The sequence below is a fragment of the Bos javanicus genome, chromosome 7 (genome assembly GCF_032452875.1).
Source record: "Bos javanicus breed banteng chromosome 7, ARS-OSU_banteng_1.0, whole genome shotgun sequence".
Taxonomy (NCBI): Eukaryota; Metazoa; Chordata; class Mammalia; order Artiodactyla; family Bovidae; genus Bos; species Bos javanicus.
In genome coordinates, this window is record NC_083874.1 from 19,487,112 (window position 1) to 19,513,542 (window position 26,431).

The window sequence follows — 26,431 nt, forward strand, 5'->3', positions numbered from 1 at the left end:
GAGCAGGGAGGCGAGGGTGGGACCCTCTGGGGACCGTCCCACCAGGAACGGGTTTCATGTGAGAACAGTGAAGTAAGGTGTACGATCTGATTCTGTCTTAACACTTGGATATTTTGTTCACCATGAACTCTGGGGCACCCATTCTGACTTTTCAAAATACTCCAGTAACTAGGGGACTTCCCTGGTGGGCCAGTGTTTAGGGTTCTGAGCTTCCAATGCTGGCCACAACTGCAGCTACTTAGCACAGCACAGCACAGTGTCCATCTTAGGGACTGAGTCCTGCCTCACTCTCCTCACCCTAATCCCTAATCCCTGCTCTGGGCCACTCCCTCCCCTACTTGCAGTGGGGCCCAGCAATCAGGCCACACGACACTTTCATTCTCTGCTCTGCTCCATGAGCTTTTATTCCTGGTGTAGCGTTTGGGACCGGATGTGGGGGAGAGGACTCAAATTCCCCGGTCCCAGGAGGGGTTGTGGTCAAGGCGGGGGTCTAGACTGCCCAGTGCACGCAGGGACCAGTGGGGCTGGTGGAGGCAGTGAGGGAAGTGTGGAAGGGGCCCAGGCTGGTCTCCAAGTGCGGAAGGTCAACGCATGAGTCCCGAAGCCCCCGTGAGAGGCCTGGGGGGCAGAGGGCAGTACTCTGCTCTCAGCGGCCCTGGGCCTGGAGCCTTTGCATCTGCAGAATCTGACTCAGAATTCGCTGCACGTCTTCATCCATCTGACCCTGAGGAGTGGGGAGGGTGGAAGCGGAGGGAGCCTGGGCACTCTCTCCCACCCCCCCACCCAGTTTCTTCATCCCCCTCCCTCCCTGCCCCTTGCTCCTCTTCCCTCCACCAGCCTCCCCTTGTACAGATAGGGAAACTAAGGCCCAGAGGGCAGCAGTGGTGCCCCCAAAGCCAGGGAGACTCACCTGAATGGCGTAGAGTAGGTGGCTCCTGTACAAGGCCACCACTGCACTGTGCTCCCTGGCAGCCTCCTGTGAGTGTAGGGGAGGGGAGCTCAGAGAAGCAGGACCCCCTCCAGGCTATGCCAAAAAGCCCCCTTTGCACCCTGAGTCCCTGTTTTGATGGCACGCAACAGCATGGCAGTGCTGCTTGCTAAAATACTGAACTATTTTCCTCCATGTGCACTGCCTGCCTGCCCGTCACCCTCCAGGGACCTTGTGCCCAACGGGCAGGCGAGGCTCACCTCTAGCTGCTCCCGCAGAGCCTTCACCTGGCCACGGAGGGCTTCCACCTCCAAGGAGTCTGGGGCCCCCGGCTGGTCCTTCAGTGCCTCCTTAAGACTGAAGACCTCCTTGGAGAGCTCCGTGATCTGGAGTGAGGGCGGGAGAGTCAGCTGGCACCTGAGCCTGGGGTGGGGACTTGGGGACCTCTCCTGGGCAGCAGGAAGAGCCTCGGACTTCACAGAAGCCTCCCTGCAGGCTTAGTCCAGCCCATTAGCTAAGAATGGTTTCCACATGTTAAATCGTCAGAAGGTGGTCTGCTGCTGCTGCTAAGTCGCTTCAGTCGTGTCCGACTCTGTGCGATCCCATAGACATCAGCCCACTAGACTCCCCCGCCCCTGAGATTCTCCAGGCAAGAACACTGGAGTGGGTTGCCATTTCCTTCTCCAATGCGTGAAAGTGAAAACTGAAAGTGAAGTCGCTCTCTTAGCGACCCCATGGACCAAAGCCTACCAGGCTCCTCCATCCATGGGATTTTCCAGGCAAGAGTACTGGAGTGGGGTGCCATTGCCTTCTCCGAGAAGGTGGTCTAGAGGCTAAGAATCTGTGCTCCCAGTGCAGGGGGCCGGGGTTCCATCTCTGGTTGGGGAACTAGATCTGACATGCTGCGACATGCCACAACCGAAGCTGCACACTGCAAGATCAATGATCCCTGGTGACACACCTAAGACCAGGCACAGCCAAATAAATAAACGTGCTCAGTCGCTCAGTCATGTGACCCCATGGACTGTAGCCTAACAGGCTCTTCTGTCCATGGAATTCTCCAGGCAAGAAAACTGGAGTGGGTTGCCATTGCCTCCTCCAGATGATCTTCCTGACCCAGGGATCAAGCCCAGGTCTCCTACATTGTAGGCAGATTCTTTACTGTCTGAGCCACCAGGGAAGCCCAATAAATAAATATTCTAAAAAAATCATCAGGGCAGGGGGAGGAAATCAAAAGAAGAATGATATTTTCTGATACATGAAAATTATACCAAATTCACAACTCCATGGTCATATGTAAATTTTTATTTATATGTGCCCACACCCATTCGCTGTCAAGTCTACGGCCCTTCTTCAGTGGCAGAGCTGAGTATTGTGGCAAGGCCGGGCCAAAATCAGTGACCATCTGGCCCTCTGCAGAAAAAGTGTACAGATCTTGGGAGTCTCCAGAAGGTGAAAGTGGAGACAGACAGAACAAGGGGGGACAAAAGCAGCCCATCCTGGTGGGGCTGGGTTACTTGGGCCAGGGTTTGGGTCTTTCTCTCCCCTTGCCTAGTGGGAGATCTTGGGAATATGACCTAACCACTCGAAATCTCAGTTTCCTCATCTGTAAGGTAAGGAGAACCATCGTTCTCAACTTTGTAGGTTGCTGTGACTCTGAACAGAGAATAATTTTAAGCTGTGATGGCAAACAGCAGGCACTCAATGCATGCTGGGCTTTGTTGTTATTTCCGTGGATCAGAGGTTCTCAATCAGGGATGATCCTATTTCCAGGGGATGCCAGGCGATATCTGGAGGCATCTGTTTGTCAGGACTGGGGGCTCTCCTTGTATCAGGTGGGCAGGGACCCGGGATGCTGCTCCACACCCTACAATACCCAGAATGGTCCCCCACGGAGAATGACCTAGCCCCTGGGACTTCCTTGGTGGTCCAGCAGGTAAGTCTCCGAGTTCCCAATGCTGGGGGCCTGGTTTCGATCCCAGGTCAGGGAATTAGAGCCCACATTCTGCAACCAAATCCCACATGCAGTAATGAAAATCGAAGATCTTGTGTGCAGCAACTAAGACCTGGTGCAGCCAAATAAATATTTTTCAAAAAGAAGAATGGCCCATCCCTAAATGTCACTAGTGCTGAGAGGGAAGGACCCTGCTATAAATAAACCATAATCCTTATCACAACTTTATCTTCAGTTTACAAAGGTAGAAACTGGGGCTCAGAGAGGTCACGTGACTTGCCCAGGGACACACAGCAAGTTGTAGCCCGGTGACTCTGTGTGCAAAAGCACCTGGGGGTCTCGTCCACTGTCTCAGAACGTGCTGTGTGACTCTGAGCCACTCAGTTCACCTCTGGGAGCCTGTTTGCTCATCTGGAAAATTCCCAAGACCCATTCAGCTGGGACATTCTTAGATTCCTTCCAATGTCTGTTGAGTGGGGGACCTCCCGGTGGAGCACAAGGAAAGGGAACCCACCTTCTTGTCCTTCTCCTTGGCCTTCTCCAGGGCCTCCTGGGCACGGCTCTGGGCCTGGCGTGCCCGCTCGGCCTCAGTTCGCAGCCCCCGCAGCTGCTGCTCAGCCGTGGCCAACTGGGCTTCAGCCGCATGTCGCTCACTCTTCATGAACAGTGCCTCCCGCTGCACCTGCAGCCCAAGCCCCCATGTGACTGTGAGGACATTTGGACCCCAAAGAAGCCTGGACCAAAATGATCCTACCCTTCCATTGCAATCTTGGGACATTCAAGGCCATTTGATGTCAAGGAATTTGGTTCAGGGGCCCTGGATTCCTGTAGGCACTAGAAACATTCTGACTCTGCCAAGCTGTGGGTCCTTAGACAAGGGACACGAGCTCTCTGTGCCTCAACCTGCTCATATATAAAAGGAGGATAATAAAAATCCCCATGTCACAGGGTGGTTGTGAGGATAAAACGAGCAAATACATGGAAGACACTTAGAACAGCGGTTGGTACAGAGTAAGTGTTGTGCTTGAGTTTGTGACGTTGTTGTCACTATTATTAAAATTATATAATGAATGTTATTGTTATTATTTTTATTACATCATAACTAACATTCTGTTCTCTGCCAGTGGGAAGGTGTGAAAGTGTGTAGATTTCTTACAAAAATGAAGGAAAAACAGAAGAATCTGGATGAAAAGTCAACAAATGTCCAAAAATTGTGACTGCATTTTTTACAAAAATATCAAGGTTGGAACAGTGTTAGATTTGCAAAAATTGAGCCTGGGTGGATCACTGGGCTTTATAGAAATAAAACTCCAGGAAAAATAGATAATAATTAGATGTTTCACTTAGTACAGACTGGCTACACATTAACAATTAAAAAACAAAACAGAAAAACTAAGTTCAAATCATTTTACCCCCAAAATAAGTAGTCAAGAGAGAAGGTAAAATCTGGAAAATAAGTATGAAGATGGGCATACTTAAAGTTGGATCATGAATTCTAAGAAATAGATCAAACTTTACTGGTTTAAAACAGCATGCTCTTGGAAATTCCCTGGCAGTCCAGTGGTTAGGACTCTGTGCTTCCAAAGCAGGGGGCCTGGGTTTGAGCCCTCATTGGGGAACTAAGATCCCGGCAAGTGGCACAGCCAAAAAAAAAAAAAAAAACCAAAAGAGTATATTATTGGAAAAAAATAATCCTGGCTGCAATTATTTATCATTTGTACCATCACTGTCCTAAGTATTTTACAGAAATTAAACCATTTAATTTTCATGTGAGGACTAAGAATTCTCAGCAGCTCCATTACACAGATTGGAGAAGGCAATGGCAACCCACTCCAGTACTCTTGCCTTGAAAATCCCATGGACAGAGGAGCTTGGTGCAGGCTACTGTCCATGGGGTCGCAAAGAGTTAGGCATGACTGAGTGACTTCACTTCACTTCACTTACACAGATGAGTAAGCAGACATATGGAGAGAAAAATGCCTTCCTGATGACAATAAGTATGGCTTTTTATTCCCACATTTGTTTAAAAAAAAATTGCTGTTTTCTTTAATTTGGTTTGGTTTGTGTCTGTGTATGTTTAAGGAAAGAGACGGAGTCAAAAGATACACCTTCAGGGCCCGAAAGATAGTCCCTTGGTTTGAAAGAAAATCAGCATAAAAATCTACTGGGTTCAAAATAATTGGATCAACACTCCTTAGACAAAACATCCTCCTATTTGGGGGTTGAAGCATCAAAAATGATCTAAGATAAAATGACAATCTCAAAACAGCTGGCTAAACAAAACAAAACAGGGCCAGTTTGACCAACAGAGAAAATGAATACAGGAAAAAATATCAGAGTAAAAAGCCCAGTTCACTGCTTACCAAAAGATGGGTGAATATTAATTCCTACCTCACACCACACCCACAGTTAGAAACACAGTATAAATGTGGTTGGGAAATTAAAATAAAGAGATGCTGAAGAAGGCACATAAAAACATTTTCACTGGGACTTCCCTGGCAGTCTAGTGGTTTAAGAGTCCAAGCTTCCACACAGGGGGACCTGGGTTCAATCCCTGGCCAGAGAACCAAGATCCCACATGCCCCAGGGTGCAGAAAAACAAACAAATAAAACCCAAAACAAACAAAATGAAACTTCACCATAAACAACAAGGTCCTATCCTATAGCACAGGGAACTATATTCAATAGCCTGTGAGAAACCATAATGGAAAAGAATACGAAAAAGAATACACATACGCACAACTGAGCCACTTGGCTGCGCAGCGGAAACCAACACAGCATTGTAAATCAAGGATACTTCAAAAGATGAATGTTTAAAAATATCTTCCCGATCTTGGGATATGCAGAGGTTTAACAAACAGATCTCAAAACCTGCTAACCATTGGAAAACAAATGGGGGGTCAAATAGACAAAATGTTTTAAAAACAGAAAACACCTGTTCAAACACCGGGGAGGTCAGAATGGCTGCAGGGTTAAAGGCCTACCAGCACGGTCAAGTTTCTGCTAGACTGAAACCAGTGGGGTCGAAACCTCGCCTGGCTGTGGGATCCAAACAGACCACCAAGCAGCTGCCCAGTGTGCCCAGTGGGGATTCCCCCACGCTCACCTGGAAGACCTCGGCGCTGGTCTTCTCGTGGCGTCGCCCCAGCTCCTCCAGCTGCCCTTGCAACCGGGCCACGTCGGCCTGCAGGGCGCCCACGATGCGCTCATGCTCCAGGCGGGCCATGCTGCCCACCCGCTCGCGCTCCAGCTCTGCGCGCAGCCGGGCGGCCTCCTTGCCCGTGGCCACCACCTCCTGCTCCAGGCAGGCCGCCCGGCCCCGCAGCTCCAGGGCCTCTTCCTGCAGCCGGTGGTGCTCGGAGGCCGGCACGGCCGACTGACGGAGCGCCTCGGAGGCCTCCCGCAGCTCTGCCAGGCCCCGCCGGGCCTCCTCGCAGGCCGCGGACAGCTCCGCGGCCCGGGCCTCGGCCGCGTCCCTCGCCTGGCCCAGCTCAGCGGCCGCGGCCCGCTGCTGCTCCCCTGTGGCTGTGGCCGCGACCAGCTGCTCCCGCAGCGCCTCCAGCTCCCGGCTCAGCTCTAGCCGCGCCTCCTCCCGCCGGGCCAGCTCTGCTCGCAGGCCCCGGGCTTCCTCCTCGGCCAGCAGCCGGCCGGCCCGGGCCTCATCCAGCCGGGCCGAGGCCGCCTCCAGCTCCCGGAGACGGCAGTCCCGGTCCCGGAGGTCCTCGCGGGCTTGTTCCAGGGCGGCCCGCAGCTGGCCTGTGTCCCCATCTCTGACCCCACTAGCCCGGCCGCCCTCAGCCTCCCGCACCCGCTCCCGCAGGCGGCCAGCCTCGGCCTCCGCGGCCTCGCACTTGCCATGGGCCGCCTCCAGCTCAGCCGCCGCCTCCCGCTCCCGCTGCCTGAGCGCCTCCTCCAAGCTGCGGATCCTGGTCTCTAGCTCTGTCTGCAGCTTTTCTGAGGCCTCCGCAGCACCCGGGTGCAAGATGGGTCCTGTGAGGGCCCTCGGAATCATGAGCTCCACTCCCATGGCTTCTGTGCCTGTGAGCTCTTCTTCCACTGCACTTACGCCATTGGGCTTCATTTCTGGCTCTTCTGTTTTCATACTGGTGGTCTCTGCTCTTGTGGCCTTTGGTTCTGGGTTTCCTCCTCTTTCTAGAGTTTTCATTTCTGTAACCTCAGCTCCCGTGGCCTTTGTTTCCAAGGGCTGGGCTCCCACGCCCTCTGTTTCTGAGGCCTCCGTGTCTGTGGGCTTTGTTACTGTGGCCTCGGCCATCGTGGACACCACTTCCAAGCTCTGTGACAAGGCTTCTGTGGTTTCTACTCCTGCAGCCTCCTCGTCTGTGGTCTCGATTCCATTCACTCTGGTTTCCGGAGCTGCAGTGCCGTTAAGCTCTATTTCCACTGGCCCATTTCTGGAGGTCTTGGTTCCCAGACCTTTGCCCTCCCTAGAGGCTGCCTCCTCTTCTGCGAGGGCCTCCCGGGCTTCCTGCTGCTCCAGCGCCTGCAGGGCTTTGGCGTGCTGCCTGCGGAGCTGGTCAAACTCAGCCTGGAGAGCGTCATAGAGCTCCAGAGGAATGACCTCGGCCGGACCGTCTGCCTCCATCTCGTCCTTCTCGAAGTGCTCCAGGATCTGGTGGGGACAGGGGAACCGAGCAAGAGTGGAAGTGGCCATGGTGGGCGTGGGGGGACACAGGGCAGCCACACCACTTTCCCTGTCCACAGACCTAGCCACGTGCCCACCCAAACCCCTGGGAAACAGCCCCTTGGCTCCTCAGACTTGCCCCCACCCCTCCCCCCCGGAAACCTCCATCAGCTCCTGGTTTCCCCACCTGGACTTTCTCCATCAGCTCCTGGTTCTGTCTGGTAAGCATGGCCACCTGCTCCTGCAGCGAAGCCAAGAGCTCCTGGGCCGACGGGCTTAGCTGCTTGGAGAGCAGCACCTCAGCCCCTGGCAGGGGACACAGATTCAGGCCCCAGAGTTCCAGCCACAAGGAATGGGAGTTGGGGGTCTGGAGCTGTGGGTCAGGGCCCCCAGGGCAGGCATGCTTCTAGGAATGGCATAAACTGTGAGTGTCGGCTAGGCTCCCTCCCAACTTCAACCTCTCTCCATGCCTGTGGGTTACAGCTGTGACTCCTGGGGCCCCAGACATGGTCGGGGGTGAGGGTGGGCAGGGGGAAGGCAGGTGGGGTCTCACCTGGGAATTCAGGTAGCTCACCCTCCTCATCCTGCAGGGTGGCCACATCATAGCTGGTGTTCTCCCGCTCGTTCTGGGGGGTGCAGGATTCAGCTTGAGGTCCTGCCCTCCCTCCAGCCCCCATGTCTCCCCCGTGAGTGTGTGATCATAACCCAATAGCGAGGGTTGTATATGCTACCTGGTATGTGGGGCCAAGGGAGGGATGGCAGTGCATCCTTGAAAGGGTGTGTCTGGGATTCTGTGTGGGGCCACATGTGTCTGCCTGGGTGCAAGTCCCTGCACCAGTGGCTCAGGGTTTGTAGGTCTGCAGTGAGCATGCATGTGCACACGTGTGTGCCCCTGTGGGGCGTGCACAGCGGCCCCAGCCTCTTCTGTGTGAGTTCCTGTGAGTGTGTGTGATTTTGCACTTGTAGTCTGTGGTGTGTGACTGTCTTGTATTTGTGTATATGTGTGTATGATTGTGTACCTGTATCTGTTTGCTTTATTTATTTTGAGAAATACTTGTGTGAATACATGAATTTGTGAATGTGTTGCCTAGGTATGTGATTGAATGCGAAGTATCTGTTGTGTGTGCCCAAGTATTTGTTGTGTGGGTGAGATGACATATCCACAGATGTGTTTGTTGTGTGTTTGCCTGTTGCATGTGTAAGACCACATATACATAAATGTTGTTGTCCGTCTCTGCACGTACATGAGTATGGGTGATTGCAGGTTTCCGAAAGTGTTCATTATGTGTACGTGTGTTTGTTATCTATACGTGATTATGTTTGTACATTTGTCTGTTCTGTGTTTGCACGTGTATGAGACTATCTGTATTAGTGTGGTTATCATGCAGCTGCAGCAGAAGAAATACCCCACCTCCTGGTGGCCCCACCCCTGCCTTCCTCCCCATTGGGCCCACCTCCAGAAGGGACAGCCTGCTCTGCAAACTCTCCACCTCCCGGCCCAAGCTCTCCTTCTCCTCCTGCTTCTCGGCCAGCAGCTGCTGTAGCTCTTGGACCTGCAGGGAGGGAGTGGTGGTCTCAGTGGCCCTCCAGGAGAAAACACCAGGCAGCTGGGGGTCCACTTCCTCCCACCTTCCACCCTACCTGTCTCTCCAGGCTGTGGAGGGAGCTGGCCTCTGCCTCTGGCAGCTGACAGAAGAAGTGGGGACTGGGCTTAGATCCGGGCTGGGGGGCCTCCCCAGCCCAACTCCTGCTCAGTGACCGTCCATCCCCACCACAGATGTCCTCTGGCCTATTTTGTGCCAGAACCCCTTTGGAGCCACTAACTCATTCATTCATGCATGCATTCATTTATTATCATTATTTTTGGTTGTGTAGTGTGGCATTTGGGATCTTAGTTCCCCAACCAGGGATCAAATCCATGCTCCCTGCAGTGGCACAGAGCCTTAACCACTGGACCACCAGGGAACTCCTGTCTCATTTATTTATTCATTCACTCACTCACTCAAATATTCATTCATCCAATAAATACTTATTAGGCAGTTATGGTGAGTGAGGCACCATCAACCAAGCCTGCGCTTGTGGGTTCACAGGCAAATGAGTGAATATGAATGAAATATATAGTATATCTAATAGCAGTGCTTTGAATAAAAACAAAGGGGACTGAAAAGTGAATGGGGATGTTACAATTTTAAATAAGTTGGGTAGGGGAGGTGCATTTGAGCAAAGACCTATAGGAGGGGTGAGAAGGAGTCATACGGACAGCTGGCAGAAGGTGTTCCCGGCAGAGGGCACAGTTTGTACAAAGGCCCTGGGGCAGGACCAGGCCTGGTGTGTTGGAGGAAGAGCCAGGAGGCCTGTGTGGCTGGAGCAGAGTGAGTGGGTGGGGAGAGAGGGAGGAGGGGGAAGGCAGGGAGGGGAGTATCCCCATAGAATGGCACCCACCCCAGGCTTAGCCCCAGCCCATGTCTCTGCTACCCCCCACCTCCTGCTTTCTTCGTTCCTGGTGCTGCTCTAGGCCCCGGATCTTCTGTAGCAGACGGCCCCTCTCCTGTCGCAGCCGCACGATCTCCTCGTAGGCATCTTGGTCATCCTGTGCCCCCCACCCCACCACCTTTACAGGAGGCCCAAGGACTGCGTCCTCCCATACCTGAGCCAGAACTTTCTCCCCGTGCTACCTAGAGGCAAGCCTCCCAACTCTTCCCCACGGCCAGGGCATCTCTCACCGGCATTGGGATATTGATGGGGGGTTGAGGTGCCTTCCGCTTCTTGGGGGCCCCTTGCTTGTCATGGCTGGACACAGAATTCTGGGGGTAGGGGTAGATGGGGGATATGGGCGACATGCCAGCCTCCCACCCAAATAAACCAACACAGCCCACTGTCTGTCACCAGCCCCAACTCTGCCCTCACTTCCTGGGTGATCTTGAGTGAATCCCTGCCTCTCTCTGGCCCTCACTTATCCCAGTATAAAAAGGGATAAGACTACGTCCCCTGAGAGTTCCAGATCTTATGCTTTACCCTCTGTCCCTTTTTGTGCCCTGGTACTTTCCCCAGTGAGACCCTACTGTTTACAATCCTTTCCCTGTGGAGCTGAAAACCTGTAGGATTGAGAAAGAGGCCAGACTTGCCTCCTTCCCTGACCACACCAGCCCTTATCAATCTCGTTCCCTCTACCATCCCACCCCAGCCCTATGATTTGGCCCCATGCCCCCAGTATTCTCAGAGTCCTGGTGCTTATGTTATGGATGTTGCTGCCACTTGGTGGCAGCGCACCCTAAAGGTGTGTTCTAAGTCACTTCAGTCGCGTCCAATTCTTTGCAACCCTATGGACTGCAGCCTGCCAGGCTCCTCTGTCCATGGGATTTCTCCAGGCAAGAATACTGGAGTGGGTTGCCAAGCCATCCTCCAGGGGAATCTTCCCAACCCAGGGATTGAACCCACTCCTCTTAAATCTCCTGCATTGGCAGACAGGTTCTTTACCATTAGCACCACCCGGAAAGTCCACCCTAAAGGTAGCACTCTTCCAAAGAGGTCCTTCGAAGTATTAACCCCAAGTCAAGGGTCCATCTCTTCCTTCTCTTCTCAGGGAGCTTGGGTCAAGGGGAAAGGCAGTGTGTGCACGGGGGTGTGGGGGTGGGGGGTGGGACTCACTCACTGCTTAGGGATCCGTACCTGAGATGATGCCTCGCCCGAATCATCCTCTGCGAGAGCAGGGGAGAGAGGGAAGCAGGGTCAGGCACTGCGTTAGGGACTCCCTTCCTAGCCCTAGGAAGGGTATTTGTTAGCCCAGGGAACTTGAGGGATCTCCCAGTGCCCCCCAGAATCAGGACTTTTAAGGTAGGAACTAACCATTTTGACAGAATGCTCATAGGAGGGGCCTTGCAACTCTCAAAAAGAGAGAACAGTAGCATCTCCAGAATAGGGCGACTGGGAGGGCCAATTCTTAGGGAAAGCAAAGCTCCAAGATGCCCCAGGAACACAGAGTTGACCCCTAGACTACTCTAAAAGCTCTGGGGCGCCTTGAAACTACCCCGAGCAGTGTGAGGGGCGCAATGAAACCTCCTATAATATGAACAGGGATACCTTGAAACTATCCACAGGAGGAAGGGAGAGAAAGGGGTGGCGAGAGACTACCTAGTGGAGGGAAGGGGGTGTTTGAAACTGTTACGAGGTGGGGTTTGCATACCGCTGGGTGGTGAGGGGCGCTGGGCTGCCTCCTGTAGGAGGTGCAAGATGAGCTTGTCCCCTGCCAGGGTGCCGTAGTGAGCAGCATCCTGGCCCAGCGCATCTGTGATGCCCGGCTGGGCCCCGCCCTGCAGCAGCACCTCCACTGTTTCGGGGCTGGCTCCCTCACAGGCCAGCATCAGGGCCGTCCTACCAGAAGAGGAGGCTGCTGAGGGGGCGAGGATACGTTCAAACCTCCACACCCTCCTCAAACCCAGGCTGGGTTGAGAGAGGAAGACACACTAGATCTCACACCCAGAGAGGTTAAGAGACTTGCCCAAGGTCACACAGCACACAGTGAACTGGCTGGGAGGGGAGAAGCTCACCTGCCTTGAAGGTCCTGGTCATTTGCAGCAGCCCCTTGCTGCAGGAGGAGGCGGCACAGATCCGTGTGACACATCTGAGCTGCGATGATGAGGGGTGTTGTACCCAGCTGAGGGAGGGGGTGGGGAGAGGATGAGACAAGGACAAGACATGAGAGACTGACTCTGGGAGGTTGGGAAGCCTGTGATGGGCCCCCTAAGTTCACTCCAAATCTTCACACTTTTCAAAGGGTGCCTGGGATGCCTCAAATGCACTTTCCCCAAAGATTCCAGTACTTTGGCCACCTGATGCGAAGAGCCGATTCATTGGAAAACACCCTGATGCTGGGAAAGATTGAGGGCAGGAGGAATAGGGGGTGGCAGAGGATGAGATGGTTGGATGGCATCACCCACTTAATGAACATGAGTTTGAGCAAGTTCCGGGAGATAGTGAAGGACAGGGAACCCTGGTGGGCTGCAGTCCACGGGGTTGCAAAGAGTCAGACACGACTGAGCAACTGAAGAAAAACAACAAAAGAATCCATGGACTCACCCGATCTCGGGGATTCAGATGGGCCTTGAAGGAGCAGAGCATTTCTGAGCAGGAGATGCAGCCGCCAGCAGCTGGAAAAAGAGAGAAGGGTGGGTAGGTAGGGCGAGGCTTTGATATTTTCTGGGGGCCTTCTGCTTGAGGGTGATTTTTTTTTTTTTTTTGGCTGTGCTGGGTCTTCATGGCTGAGCACAGGCAGCAGCTATGGTGCATGGACTTAGCTGCCACTCGGCATGTGGAATCTTTCTGGACCAGGGATTTAACCTGTGTCCCCTGCATTGGGAGGCAGATTCTTAACCACTGGACCACCAGGTATGTCCCTGGGTGTCATTCTTACCCTTTATTTCATAAGAAACTCTCACCTCCCCCAGAAGATCAGTAACAAAGATAAGACTTAAATTTAACAGATGAGGAAACTGAGCCCCAACCAGCTCCAGGGTCACTCAGGGGGTTAGAGACAGCCAGAATGACCTGGGTCTTCTAACTCCCAATCCAAAGCTCTTTCCTCATCTTTCCACTGTGGGTCTCTCTTGCATGCGTGCGTGCTCAGTTGCTTTAGTCGTATCCGACTCTTTGCAACCCTATGGACTGTACCCTACCAGGCTCCTCTGTCCATAAGGTTCTCCAGGCAAGAATACTGGAGTGGGTTGCCATGCCCTCCTCCAGGGGATCTTCCTGACCCAGGGACTGAACCTGTGCCTTTTCGGTCTCCTGCAGTGCAAGTGGATTCTTTACTGCTGAGCCAACAGGGAAGCCTGTGGCTTCCTCTTAGGGTGGAATTTTTCACTGATTTTCAAGTATTTATCCCTTTTTTGTCCAAGCAGCATTAACTGTATACTGACTATATACCAAACCATCATACAAAGAGTGTTAATTTTTTTTTTTTTTTGGCCACTCCACGTGGCATGTGGGACCTTAATTCCCTGACCAGGGATCAAACTCACAACCCCTGTAGTGGAAGCTTGGAACCCTAACCACTGGACTGCCAGGGAATTCCCCAAAGAGTGTAACTGTTTACTAGAGAGATCAGACCTCTGCTGAGGTTTAGCAGGCTTATTGGGGTTTGATCTGAGTTCTGATGGTGAAAGGGGAAGGGCAGAGGTCACTGCATGGATGCGGACCCTGAGGCAGGGAGGAGCTTGGGAGGACTTGGTCGTCAAAGAAGTAGGACAGGCTGTGTATGTCCAGAGCCCCAGAGAGGGAAGGGAAGGCTTTGTGCAAGGAAGTGCTGCTGGAAATCATCAAACTTTAGGACTTCCCTGGTGGTTCAGTGGTGAAAACCCCATGTTTGCACTGCAGGGTGCCCAAGTTCAATCCCTGGTCAGGGAACTAAGCTCCCACATGCCTCACCATGGCCATAAAGATAAAATAAGAAAAAAAAAAAAGCTACAAAAAAATATATAAACTTTAAACTAAGCCATGCCTGTGGGGCAACCCAAGATGGGCAGGTCATGGTGGAGACAGCTGACAGAATGTGGTCCACTGGAGAAGGGAATGGCAAACCACTTCAGTCTTCTTGCCTTGAGAACCCCATGAACAGTATGAAAAGGCAAAATGATAGGATACTGAAAGAGGAACTCCCCAGGTCAGTAGGTGCCCAATATGCTACTGGAGATCAGTGGAGAAATAACTCCAGAAAGAATGAAGGGATGGAGCCAACGCAAAAAGAATACCCAGCTGTGGATGTGACTGGTGATAGAAGCAAGGTCCGATGCTGTAAAGAGCAATATTGCATAGGAACCTGGAATGTCAGGTCCATGAATCAAGGCAAATTGGAAGTGGTCAAACAAGAGATGGCAAGAGTGAATGTCGACATTCTAGGAATCAGCGAACTAAAATGGACTGGAATGGGTGAATTTAACTCAGATGACCATTATATCTACTACTGCGGGCAGGAATCCCTCAGAAGAAATGGAGTAGCCATCATGGTCAACAAAAGAGTCCGAAATGCAGTACTTGGATGCAATCTCAAAAACAACAGAATGATCTCTGTTCGTTTCTGTTAGGTAGGTAGAATAGGGAAAAGGAGTCCAAAATGACGGTGGCTAAAAGACAAGGAAGGTCCGAGGACCAGAGTGAAGACTTAAGGCAGAACAAACAGAACAAACAGCACTCCTGGCTAAGCCCAATTTGCATAGGGCAGGCCCAGGTGGAGGAAAAAACATATAAAAGGAGGAGCCAAAGCGCTTTCTCTTGGACTCTCTCTCCCACGTGCGTGCTCTCTCTCTCTTTCTCTCTCTCTCTTTCTCCCTCCCCACGCACTCCTCCACTCTCTTCTCTTCGAGTCTTGGATTCTCCTGCTATCTTATAAATAAAACGGAGCTGTAACACTGATTTGCCTAAGAGCTGTAACACGGTTTGTCCAAGACCTGAGAGCTGTGATGCGCCGAGGGCTTTAATGTCCGTTGCTCCAAATCTTTGTTGTGACGAGACAAAGAACCGAGGAACATACACTCGCGTGACAGTTTCCGAGGCAAAACATTCAATATCACAGTAATCCAAGTCTATGCCCCAACCAGTAACGCTGGAGAACCTGAATTTGAACAGTTCTATGAAGACCTACAAGACCTTTTAGAACTAACACCCAAAAAAGATGTCCTTTTCATTATAGGGGACTGGAATGCAAAAGTAGGAAGTCAAGAAACACCTGGAGTTAACAGGCAAATTCGGCCTCAGAATACGGAATGAAGCAGGGCAAAGACTAATAGAGTTTTGCCAAGAAAATGCACTGGTCATAACAAACACCCTCTTCCAACAACACAAGAGAAGACTCTACACATGGACATGACCAGATGGTCAACATCGAAATCAGATTGATTATATTCTTTGCAGCCAAAGATGGAGAAGCTCTATACAGTCAGCAAAAACAAGACCAGGAGCTGACTGTGGCCCAGATCATGAACTCCTTATTGCCAAATTCAGACTTAAATTGAAGAAAGTAGGGAAAACCACTAGACCATTCAGGTATGACCTAAATCAAATCCCTTATGATTATATAGTGGAAGTGAGAAATAGATTTAAGGGACTAGATTTGATAGAGTGCCTGATAAACTATGGAATGAGGTTCGTGACATTGTACAGGAGACAGGGATCAAGACCATCCCCACGGAAAAGAAATGCAAAAAAGCAAAATGGCTGCCTGGGGAGGCCTTACAAATAGCTGTGAAAAGAAGAGAAGCGAAAAGCAAAGGAGAAAAGGAAAGATATAAGCATCTGAATGCAGAGTTCCAAAGAATAGCAAGAAGAGATAAGAAAGCCTTCAGCGATCAATGCAAAGAAGTAGAGGAAAACAACAGAATGGGAAAGACTAGGGATCTCTTCAAGAAAATTAGAGATACCAAAGGAACATTTCATGCAAAGATGGGCTCGATAAAGGACAGAAATGGTATGGACCTAACAGAAGCAGAAGATGTTAAGAAGAGATGGCAAGAATACACAGAAGAACTGTACAAAAAAGATCTTCACAACCCAGATAATCACGATGGTGTGATCACTGACCTAGAGCCAGACATCCTGGAATGTGAAGTCAAGTGGGCCTTAGAAAGCATCACTACGAACAAAGCTAGTGGAGGTGATGGAATTCCAGTTGAGCTCTTTCAAATCCTGAAAGATGATGCTGTGAAAGTGCTGCACTCAATATGCCAGCAAATTTGGAAAACTCAGCAGTGGCCACAGGACTGGAAAAGGTCAGTTTTCATTCCAATCCCAAAGAAAGGCAATGCCAAAGAATGCTCAAACTACAATTGCACTCATCTCACACGCTGGTAAAGTAATGCTCAAAATTCTCCAAGCCAGGCTTCAGCAATACGTGAACCGTGAACTTCCTGATGTTCAAGCTGGTTTTAGAAAAGGCAGAGGAACCAGAGATCAAATTGCCAACATCCGCTGGATCATAGAAAAAGCAAGAGAGTTCCAGAAAAACATCTATTTCTGCTTTATTGACTATGCCAAAGCCTTTGACTGTGTGGATCACAATCAACTGTGGAAAATTCTGAAAGAGATGGGAATACCAGAACACCTGATCTGCCTCTTGAGAAATTTGTATGCAGGTCAGGAAGCAACAGTTAGAACTGGACATGGAACAACAGACTGGTTCCAAATAGAAAAGCAGTGTGTCAAGGCTGTATATTGTCACCCTGCTTATTTAACTTATATGCAGAGTACATCATGAGAAACGCTGGACTGGAAGAAACACAAGCTGGAATCAAGATTGCCAGGAGAAATAACAATAACCTCAGATATGCAGATGACACCACCCTTATGGCCGAAAGTGAAGAGGAACTAAAAAGCCTCTTGATGAAAGTGAAAGTGGAGAGTGAAAAAGTTGACTTAAAGCTCAACATTCAGAAAACGAAGATCATGGCATCCGGTCCCATCACTTCATGGGAAATAGATGGAGAAACAGTGGAAACAGTGTAAGACTTTATTTTTTGGGGCTCCAAAATCACTGCGGATAGTGACTGCAGCCATGAGATTAAAAGATGCTTACTCCTCGGAAGGAAAGTTATGACCAACCTAGATAGCATATTCAAAAGCAGAGCCATTACTTTGCCAACAAAGGTCCGTCTAGTCAAGGCTATGGTTTTTCCAGTGGTCATGTATGGATGTGAAAGTTGGACTGTGAAGAAGGCTGAGCGCTGAAGAATTGATGCTTTTGTTGGAGAAGACTCTTGAGAGTCCCTTGGACTGCAAGGAGATCCAACCAGTCCATTCTGAAGGAGATCAGCCCTGGGATTTCTTTGGAAGGACTGATGCTAAAGCTGAAACTCCAGTACTTTGGCCACCTCATGCGAAGAGTTGACTCATTGGAAAAGACTCTGATGCTGGGAAGGATTGGGGGCAGGAAGAGAAGGGGACGACAGAGGATGAGATGGCTGGATGGCATCATCGACTCGATGGACATGGGTCTGAGTGAACTCCGGGAGTTGGTGATGGACAGGGAGGCCTGGCATGCTGCGATTCATGGGGTCACAAAGAGTCGGACACGACTGAGCGACTGAACTGAACTGACGTTATTATCTGCTGTGTGCCCAAGGGCTTATGGGATTTTGTTTTGCTGCCGTAATCTCATTGTTTAGAACAGAACCTGGCACACAGCAGACACTTGACAAATATTTATTGAATGAAAAAAACCAAGAAGCTTCCATAAAGTAAGCAAAGGCTTTGCTACCACTAGGTGGCAGCGTACTTTAACTGCAGGGAATGTTTCAACTAAACAAAACTCCAAAGCAAATGTATATCATGTTTTCACTTGAGAGTCATCAAGTGAAAGACATTCCCAAATGTCATGGGCCTGGTGTTTAGACACTGGGCTGGGCTCTGGCTCAAGGGGTTTGGGTCTCTTCCCCTCCCTTGGAAAACTTTGGAGTTGATGATTATGAAGACCTTCAGCCTTCCTGAGGTTCCCTAGGAGTTCCTTGAAGCAATAACCCTCCAATCGTCCTCACCCAGGCCGGGCATACAGTAGGCTATGCTTTGAGGTCAGGCGGCCTGGATCCTCCCCACTTCCTTGTTTACAGGACTCAATTCCTTTGTCCGTCCAATGGTGCTCCAGTGGCTAAGAATTTGCCTTCCAATGCAAGCGGCTTGTGTTCGATCCCTGGTAGGGGAACTAAGACCCTACATGCTGTGGAGCAACGAAGCCTGAGCACTGCAACTACTGAGCCTGTGAACCACAACTAGAGAAGCCTGTGCGCCACAATGAAGAATGATGCAATGAAGATACAGTACAGCCAAAAAAAAAAAAGAAATGATAATGCAGAGCAAGGGGCTCTGTGAGGAAGAAGGTGGAATATGTCCCAGGCACATCCCCAGAACCCCAGGTAGAATAATCCCCAAGCTCAGCCTCTGGGGGCCGTGGTGGCCAGGGTGAGGCTGGGCTGTACACACCTGCATGATGCAGGGCGGTCCACCCGCTGCTGTCCACTGTATCCACCGCGCAGGATGCCTGGGGGGAGGGATGGGTCATTGGAGTTGGAGCCATCCTTGTTTGTTGTCTAATTTCTCTAGGAACTGCTCTTCCTTGGGCTTTGTTGTATTTCAGGCTCCTTGGCCCTTCCCCCCTCCCACCCACCCCCGTGCTCTGTGGAACCCACTCCTCATGGGCCCCCATCTTGACTCTTATGAAAATTGGTGAGAAAGAGGGATTAGCTGGGAGCCCAAGGGCGGCTGGGGGTTTGGGGAGTAGGTGGGAGCCCTGAAAGTGGCTATGGCTAAGAGACTATCCAGAGTTTAGGGAGAAGGTGGGGCTCGGGAGTCATCTGATATTCAGAGTATTTCTTGGATGTGGGACATAGCTGGACTCTTGGAGAGTCTCATTGTCCAGGGAGTAGCTAGGACTCAGGAATAAAAGGGGCCAAGGAATACCTAGGATTCGGGGTGTATCTGGGGCTTCTGTGAATTGCTGGAACTCATCAGGAATAGTCAGGGCAGGGGAATATCGGGGGGTTGGGAAGTGTTGGAGACAGGAAAGGAAATGACCTGCAGTAGTTGCTTCAAGCACTGTGGGTGCCCGTACTTAGCGGCCAGGTGGAGGGCGTTGTAACCTAAAAGGGAAAATGAATATTCTAGAATGTACTAGAGCTTCAGATACTCAGGGAGCTTCTGCTGCCCCCCAAACCTGTGTCAATAATTGTGATGACTCTGTCTAGCTAGTCTCCAAACCCAGGTATTCTCAAAACCCTGCTACTCCTGGGGGCAGAGACTCTCCAAGCCCCAGCTGGTCTGAGTCTCAGACAATCTCATCCTAGCTACACTTCACATCTTTCCATTCTTCAAGCACTACGGTCCTCAGCTACTCTCCATGTCCTCAGCTGCTCCCTCTGTTCCCAGCTACTCCTCAGGTCCCCAGCTACTCCCCAATGTCTCCATCTACTCCTCGGGTCTCCAGCTGCTCCCCAGGTCCCCAGCTACTTTACGTGCTGTGCTTAGTTGCTCAGTCGGGCCCAACTCTTTTTGACCCCAGGGACTGTAGCCCGCCAGGCTCCTCTGTCCATGGGGATTCTCCAGGCAAGAATACTGGAATGGGTTGCCATGCCCTCCTCCAGGAGATCTTCCCAACCCAGGGATCAAACCTGGGTCTCCCACATTGCAGGCAGATTATTCACCGTCTGAGCCACCAGGGAAACCCAAGAATACTGGAGTGGGTAGCCTATCCCTTCTCCAGGGGATCTTCCTGACCCAGGAATTGACCTGGGTCTTTTGCATTGCAGGTGGATTCATTACCAGCTGAGCCACCAGGGAAGCCCTAACTATTCTATAAGCTCAACTATATCAAAGTGCCAGCTATGCCCCTATGTTTGATACTCTGTAAATCCCCAGTACTCCATACATTCTGGCTCCTGCACCTGGCTATGCCCCATGCCTCATTACTCCCCGAGCTCCTGCTACCTCTAAACCCCAGCTACTCCATGAACCTCAGATACTCCCCCCAAAAAACTATACTAGTTATTCTCATGCCCTCAGATGCTCCTCAAGCTCAGACACTCCTCTGTTTCTGCTGCTTCCTCTGACTCAGCCACTACCTGAGTCCCAGCTCCCCTGATCCACAAGTTGCCTCAGTCGGTCTATTGCCAACCAGTCTCCATCCTTGGGTACTGCAGCCTAACATGCTCCTGTCCCCAGGGGCACTGAAGGGAACCTCCCTTTTCAGCAGGACACTGAGGCCATGAAGCAGGGTGTGACTGGACCCTCAAGCTGGGCACCTGGTCAGAGTTCCTCCTCCCTCCCCCAGGGCCGGCGGGTAGTACCTGCCCCATCCGTGCTCATGGCGTTGGCGCCGTGTGCCAGCATCACCTCAAGACAGCTGGCTGCACCCCTCATGGCTGCCAGGTGGAATCTGGAGGCCAGAGGTCAGGGGTCAACTGCAGGGTGGCCACCCCTCAGCCCTCACACCCCCAGGACATGGAGACTCACGCGGACTTGCCCTCGGGGTCCAGCTTGGTGGGCACCAGCCCCTTGCGGGCGATGAGGGAGGCCACCCGCGTGGGATCGTTGTTCTCCACCGCCTGCAGCAGCCGCTCATCACTTTTGCCCCAGTCCTGGCTCTGTGGGGCACACCCAGAGGAACGTGGGACTGGTGGCCACTGTCCCTCCCCGCTCCCCTGGCAGGGGCTCTGGGCTCTCGCTGCTGGTCCTGGGCACTTGCCTGGCGCGTGCCTCTGGCTGCCGCCGGCTTCGGGATGGGGCAGGGGCCGCAGGGCGGGCAGGAGCCGAGGTCAGTGGGGCTGAGCCGCAGCTGCCGGGGGAAGTGGTCCTGCGTGGGGGCCTGAGACAGCATACCTCCAGCCTGGGTCCTCAGCACCTGCCCCCCCAGCTGTCCTCCACCACTGCCAGCAACCGTACCATAAACCACCCCCAGCTCAGCTCCCAGCATCTTTCCAAGAAGCTGTCCCCCAAACCTAGGTCCCTAGCCATCTCTTAGTGAAACCCGCCTTTCTAATATTACCTCACCACGTCTTCCTGAACTGCCCTCCAAAGTATTCCCAAAGGAACCACTAAAGGTCCCTTAAATGTCCCTCACACTGTCCTCTGCCAGCTACCCTTCTTCTGCCCCTGAGATGCCAAGATTGTCCCGCAAATGTCCTAAATGCATCTATAAATATCTTCCCCAAATTCATCCCTCCAATGACCCCGTCAAATGTCCCCAAAATGTCCTCCCCGCAAAATCTTTCAGACGTCCTCCAAAATTGTTCTCCAAATGTCAGTATCTTTTCCCCAAAAAAAGGTCAAAGTATCACCCAAATTGTCCCCCTGGATGATCCCATCCAAAACTGTCCACCTAGATCAGATCAGATCAGATCAGTCGCTCAGTCGTGTTCGACTCTTTGCGACCCCATGAATCGCAGCACGCCAGGCCTCCCTGTCCATCACCAACTCCCGGAGTTCACTCTGACTCACGTCCATCGAGTCAGTGATGCCATCCAGCCATCTCATCCTCTGTCGTCCCCTTCTTTTGCCCCCAATCCCTCCCAGCATCAGAGTCTTTTCCAATGAGTCAGTGCCCTCTAAATTCCTCTAAGTGTCCCCATCTGTCCTCAAAATTGTCTCCCCATATGTGCCATCCATCCTCCCATCTCTGTTTCCCCCCCTCCCGCTGCCCTCCCTGCTTCGCTCTCTCGGGTCTGCGGGTGGAGGGTCTAGGCTCTGCGCGGTCAGGGGCCGGGGCGGGGCGGGGCGGGGAGGGGAGGAAGGGCCCGCGCCAGCCCCCTCCCGCGCCCCCTCCCCCGGCCCTACCGCGAAGGAGGCGGCGGCGCACAGACACAGCTGCTTCATGGCGTCCAGGGCGCCGGGCGGCCGGGCGGCCGGGCTCCGGGAGGTGACCCGGTCGGAGGGGCCAGAAGGGCCGGAGATAAGGGCCCGCGAAGCCGGAGCTCGGCCGCCCGGCCCGCGCGGTCCAGCCAAACCAGACACCGCCCCTCCCCCGCGCCCCGCCTGCCGCCCCCCTCCCGGCCCCTCCCCTACGGGTGGGGGGGAGCGCCAGGGAGCGGGGATGGGCTCTGGGGGAGGGGGACCGCCGAGGCCAGACCTGACCTTCTCGCCACCGGGAGGCTGAGGCAAAGGGGGCCAGTGTCCCAGCATCTCCAGGGACCCGACTGCATCCGTCTCCGCCTCCTTTGAGCTGGCCGGGGAATGGGGGATGCGGGGGTCTCAGGTGACTCTCGGCCTGGTCTCACTGCTGCTGGGCCATCCGGGCTGTCACTCATTCACTCACTCATTCATTCATTCATCCGCCAGTGGGGCTGTTCTGCAGTCTTGACAAACCTGAATTTGAATCCAGGACACCATCCCCCCACACCCCAGCGCCACCCTCCACACACTCGCATTTACCATCTACAAGATGGGCCAAGATACTTACCTGCTTTGGACTTCATTTTCCTCATCCAGGAAATGGGTTTCCTATTAAACAGTACCTACTGCCGAGGGTTACTGGGAGGACTAAATGAGATGCTATATAGCAGGGGTCCCCAGCCCCCCAGCCATGGACCAGTATCCGTTGGTGGCCTGTTAGGAACTAGGCTGCATAGCAGGAGGTGCGCAGTGGCCAAACAAGAGACGCTTCACTGATGTTTACTGCCTGAACCCCACCTCTTGTCAGATCTGCAGGGGCATCAGATTCTGAGGAACTTGAACCCTAACCCTAAAAGTTAAGGTGGAATATCCTGAGATTGCCACAAAATAGAAATAAACCGCAAAATAAATGTAATGCACTTAAATCATCCTGACACTATCCCCACCCCCATACCCTGGGCTCATGGAAATATTGTCTTCCCCAGAACTGGCTCCTGGTGCCAAAAAGGTTGGGGACCTCTGCAACACATAATGCCTGGCACAAAGCAAGTGTGCTACAAACACAGATTCATTCATCGCAGAGAGATGTGGTTGGACTGTCTGCATATCTAACCCTGCATCCTGGGACTCAGGACATAGTAGGTGCTCAGTTAAACCACTGAAAGACAGTGAGGACACCTGCTTTAGCTCTAACTCCAAGGAGATGGGAAGGTCTGTGTTCCCCTCATTCTGTTCTCATATTGGGAGCCCCTTGAAAGCAGAGTCCCACTGAGGCCTCCCTGGCAAAGGGCCTTGGATCCCAGGGTGGAGTGAGGCAGTTGGTGAATGTTTGCTCAGTGAGGGCATGACTCATAGGCCGATTGCATTCATTCAGTCCGGGCATCCTAGAGGGTGCCTGGCACAACCCTGCACGTTGGGACTCGGTGGCAAAGACAGTTGTCCTTGCTGTCACTGAGGTCCCTGGGGAGACAGACACACCCACGGATTTATGAACCAAAGTGATCAGGGCTGTTAAAGGGGAAGCTCAGATGAGCTGGAAGCTCAGAGAGGACTCTTGAAACTATCTGGGAAGTCAGGGAAATCCTGCAAGAGAGGACATCTGAGTTGAAACTTGAAGAATGGACAGCATTGGAGAACAGCAGGAACAAGATCATGTTAGGGAGAAATCATGAAATAAATTGCACTCCTGGACCAGTGTGGTAACTCTGCCCTGGTCCAGGACCTGGAGCGTTGGTGGGGGGCATACTGAAGGGTGGGGCAGAGGGGGAGAGATGTTGTATAGGAGCTGGGCTTAGGGGGAAACAAGGCGTGTGGGATGTAAGGAGAGCCACAGACAGTTCCAAAAGGTAGGACGGTCCACTGTGTTGTGAATGAAAATTTGAGAAATGGCCAGGAGAAGGTGGGAGGTTGGGATTACAGGGGAGAGAAAGGGATGTGTGGAGAGACAGGCTTTCAGGAGCCTGAATTTTTAACCTTAATTTTTATTTTTGACTGCACCACGAGGCATATGGGGTCTTAATTCCTCCACCAGGGATTGAACCTATGCCCTCTGCCTTGGGAGTGCAGAGTCTTAACCTCTGGACCATCAGGGAAGTCCCAGGAACCTGAATTTAAGAGCAATGGCTGCTGACAGGCACTGGGGCTTTGAAGACAGCTTGGCCATTGTATACCTGCTGTGTGACCTGAGACTAGCCACTCTCCCTGTCTGGGCCTCAATTCTTCCACTGTTAAATGGAATAGATAACGGAATGGATAGCATAAAGCCGGGTTCCTCCACCTGGAGGCACTGCTGACATTTGGGGTCTGGTCATTCCCTGGGGTGGGGCCATCCTGGACTCTGTGAGGGTGTTGAACAGCATCCTTGGTCCAGGAGCAGCCCCCCTCCCCACCGCCCACTGTGTGACAACCATGTCAGAGGCATCACCCGTGTCCCTGGGGGCAGGATCACTGCCGTTGTCCGTGATTATTCTCAGACACCTTTGGGCAGGTGGAGGGAGAGGTGGGGACAGGTAAATGGAGAGTTTGCTGATAAGCAGTTGAGGAGTTGGAGGGAGGGTGTTGAGGCCTCCTCTCTCCTCTTACACTTGGGTAGGGGGGTGACTCTTAGGCTTGTCCAGAGAGGAGACTGAAATGGATCTCCCAGCTCAGGCCTCGGATTTCCAACTGCCCTTGGTCTGTCCTTCTGGATGCCAGACACAATCAGAAGCCCCTCCCCTCACAGTGTGCCAAGGGTACCACCATCCCACCTGACTCCTCTCTCTCTCCCCACACCCAACCCAGCAGCCAAACTGCATCCAAGGACCCCTTCTCACTCACGGTCAGTCCCATCACAGCTCCACCGTGGGGTCACCCCCACCCGGGCCTGCTTGCTTCTATTCCCCTCCCTGGCCTACCGGCTGCCTAAACCTGCAACAGAGCATCTCTCTCTCCTGCACATAAGCCTCCAGCGACCTCACTTGTCATCAGATGCTAACTGCTCACAGAGCCCAGGAGGATCCATGGCAAGGGGTCCACCAACTAAGGTCTCCCACCCTACCCCACTCCCACCTGGTTTTGTCCAGGCCAAGAGCTGAGAACGGTTTTTACACTTATAAGTGGTTAGGGGGGAAATAAATCAAAAGAAGAGTTATATTTTGTAACACATGAAAATTATATGAGGGGACTTCCTGGCAGTCCAGTGGTTAAGACTCTGTTCTCCCAATGCAGGGGGTGGTTTGATCCCTGGTCGGGAAACTAAGATCCCACACGCCTCAAGGTATGGCCGCCGCCCCGCTCCCCCCGGATTATATGAAAATCACATTTCAGAGTCCATAGAACAAGTTTGGATGGCAAGGAGAACAAACAAGTCAATCCTAAAGGAAAGCAACCCTGAATATTCACTGGAAGGAGTGATGCTGAAGCTGGAGCTCCAATATTTTGGCCACCTGAGGCAAAGAGCTGGCTCATTGGAAAAGCCCCTGATGCTGGGAAATATTGAAGGCAGAAGAAGGGGATGGCAGAGGATGAGATGGTTGGGTGGCATCACTGACTCAATGGACATAAGTTTAAGAAACTCTGGGAGATAGTGAAGGACAGGGAAGCCTGGCATGCTGCAGTCCAAAGAGTCGGACACCACTGAGCAACTGAACAACAACACTGGGATGAAGCTATGCTCGTTAATTTTCAAACAGCCTCTGGGAATTCCCTGATGGCCCAATGGTTAGGACTCCCAAGTTATCCCATGGACAGAGGAGTCTAGTAGGCTACAGTTCATGGACCTGCAAAGCATCAGACACGACTGAAGTGACTTAGCATGCACACACTGGGAACGAAGATCCCACAAGCTGCAAGGTGTGGCTGAAAAAGAGATTTACCATCCGGCCTTTTACGTGAAAAATGTGCCCACTTTGGCTCTAATCACTCCTCCTCATCAACTCTCTGAGCTCTTCCCCCGGCCTGCCCTCTGGTCCATGGATTCCTGCTGCAGTGGCCTCCTTTCCGGTCCTCTGACAGCTCTGCCCACCTCCGCGCTTTTGCCCTTCCTGTGCCCTCCACCCGGGATGCCCTCTCTCCTCCACCGCCTACAAGGCTGATCCCTACACTGTCTTTTGCACTGGAAGACACCTCTTCAGACAGCCCTTCTCCGGTCACCCCCTTGTCACTCTGATTCCCTCAGTGGGGGCCAATTTTCCTTTATGGTTTTTATTACCACCTGACGTCATCCCATGTACCTTTCTGAAAATATCACTTCCTCTTGATCTCTCCACAGAATGTCATCTCTGCACAGGCAGGAATTTTTGTGTCCCTTAGTCATTGCCACATCTCCCCAGCAGGTCCCAGGTACAGATTTAGGAGTGCCCGATCCAAAGTGAAAACACAGGGCCCCTAGCTGAAAAGTGACTACGAATGTCAAGACAGGCAGAAACGAAACCAAATACGGGGTTCTTCCGAGTGGGAGCATTTGTGAAGCCAGCCTTGGTCTCCAGCCTACAGTAGGTATTCATTAAATGTTTGTTGAATGAATTAAATAGTGACTCGGATTTAAAATAAGGTCATATATCTAGTA

At 52.2% G+C, this 26,431-nt stretch overlaps 1 protein-coding gene across 5 annotated transcripts; it reads right to left on the reverse strand.

Annotated features, from left to right (window-relative positions):
- Positions 1-373: 373 nt before the first annotated feature.
- On the reverse strand, positions 374-25,143 carry ANKRD24 (ankyrin repeat domain 24). 5 transcript variants are annotated; one of them, XM_061422624.1, is made up of 20 exons: positions 22,129-25,143; positions 20,512-20,642; positions 20,346-20,434; positions 19,078-19,142; positions 18,487-18,544; positions 12,601-12,671; positions 12,072-12,178; positions 11,708-11,895; positions 11,194-11,222; positions 10,248-10,328; positions 10,007-10,114; positions 9,166-9,210; positions 8,979-9,077; positions 8,078-8,150; positions 7,712-7,830; positions 5,989-7,512; positions 3,397-3,564; positions 1,189-1,314; positions 911-976; positions 374-724 (listed from the first exon to the last, which is right to left on the reverse strand). In XM_061422624.1, exons 1-20 carry the CDS (start codon positions 22,174-22,176, stop codon positions 647-649), a joined length of 3,273 nt encoding a protein of 1,090 aa, XP_061278608.1. In that variant the 5' UTR covers positions 22,177-25,143; the 3' UTR covers positions 374-646. The 5 variants fall into 5 exon arrangements, with proteins under 5 accessions (XP_061278608.1, XP_061278609.1, XP_061278610.1 ...); XM_061422625.1 differs by lacking the exon at positions 22,129-25,143 and adding an exon at positions 21,832-22,004; XM_061422626.1 differs by lacking the exon at positions 10,007-10,114.
- Between the last annotated feature and the right edge of the window lie 1,288 nt (positions 25,144-26,431).

Bases quoted from the DNA above. Each gene is read 5' to 3' on its own strand.
- ANKRD24 (XM_061422624.1), bottom strand. From the start codon at position 22,176: ATGCTGGGACACTGGCCCCCTTTGCCTCAGCCTCCCGGTGGCGAGAAG. The intron at 12,672-18,486 runs GTGTGTACAGCC...CTCTTTTTCCAG, and splicing joins GACCGCCCTGCATCATGCAG to CTGCTGGCGGCTGCATCTCC. The intron at 10,115-10,247 runs GTGAGAGATGCC...TGGGGGGCACAG, and splicing joins CCATCAATATCCCAATGCCG to GATGACCAAGATGCCTACGA.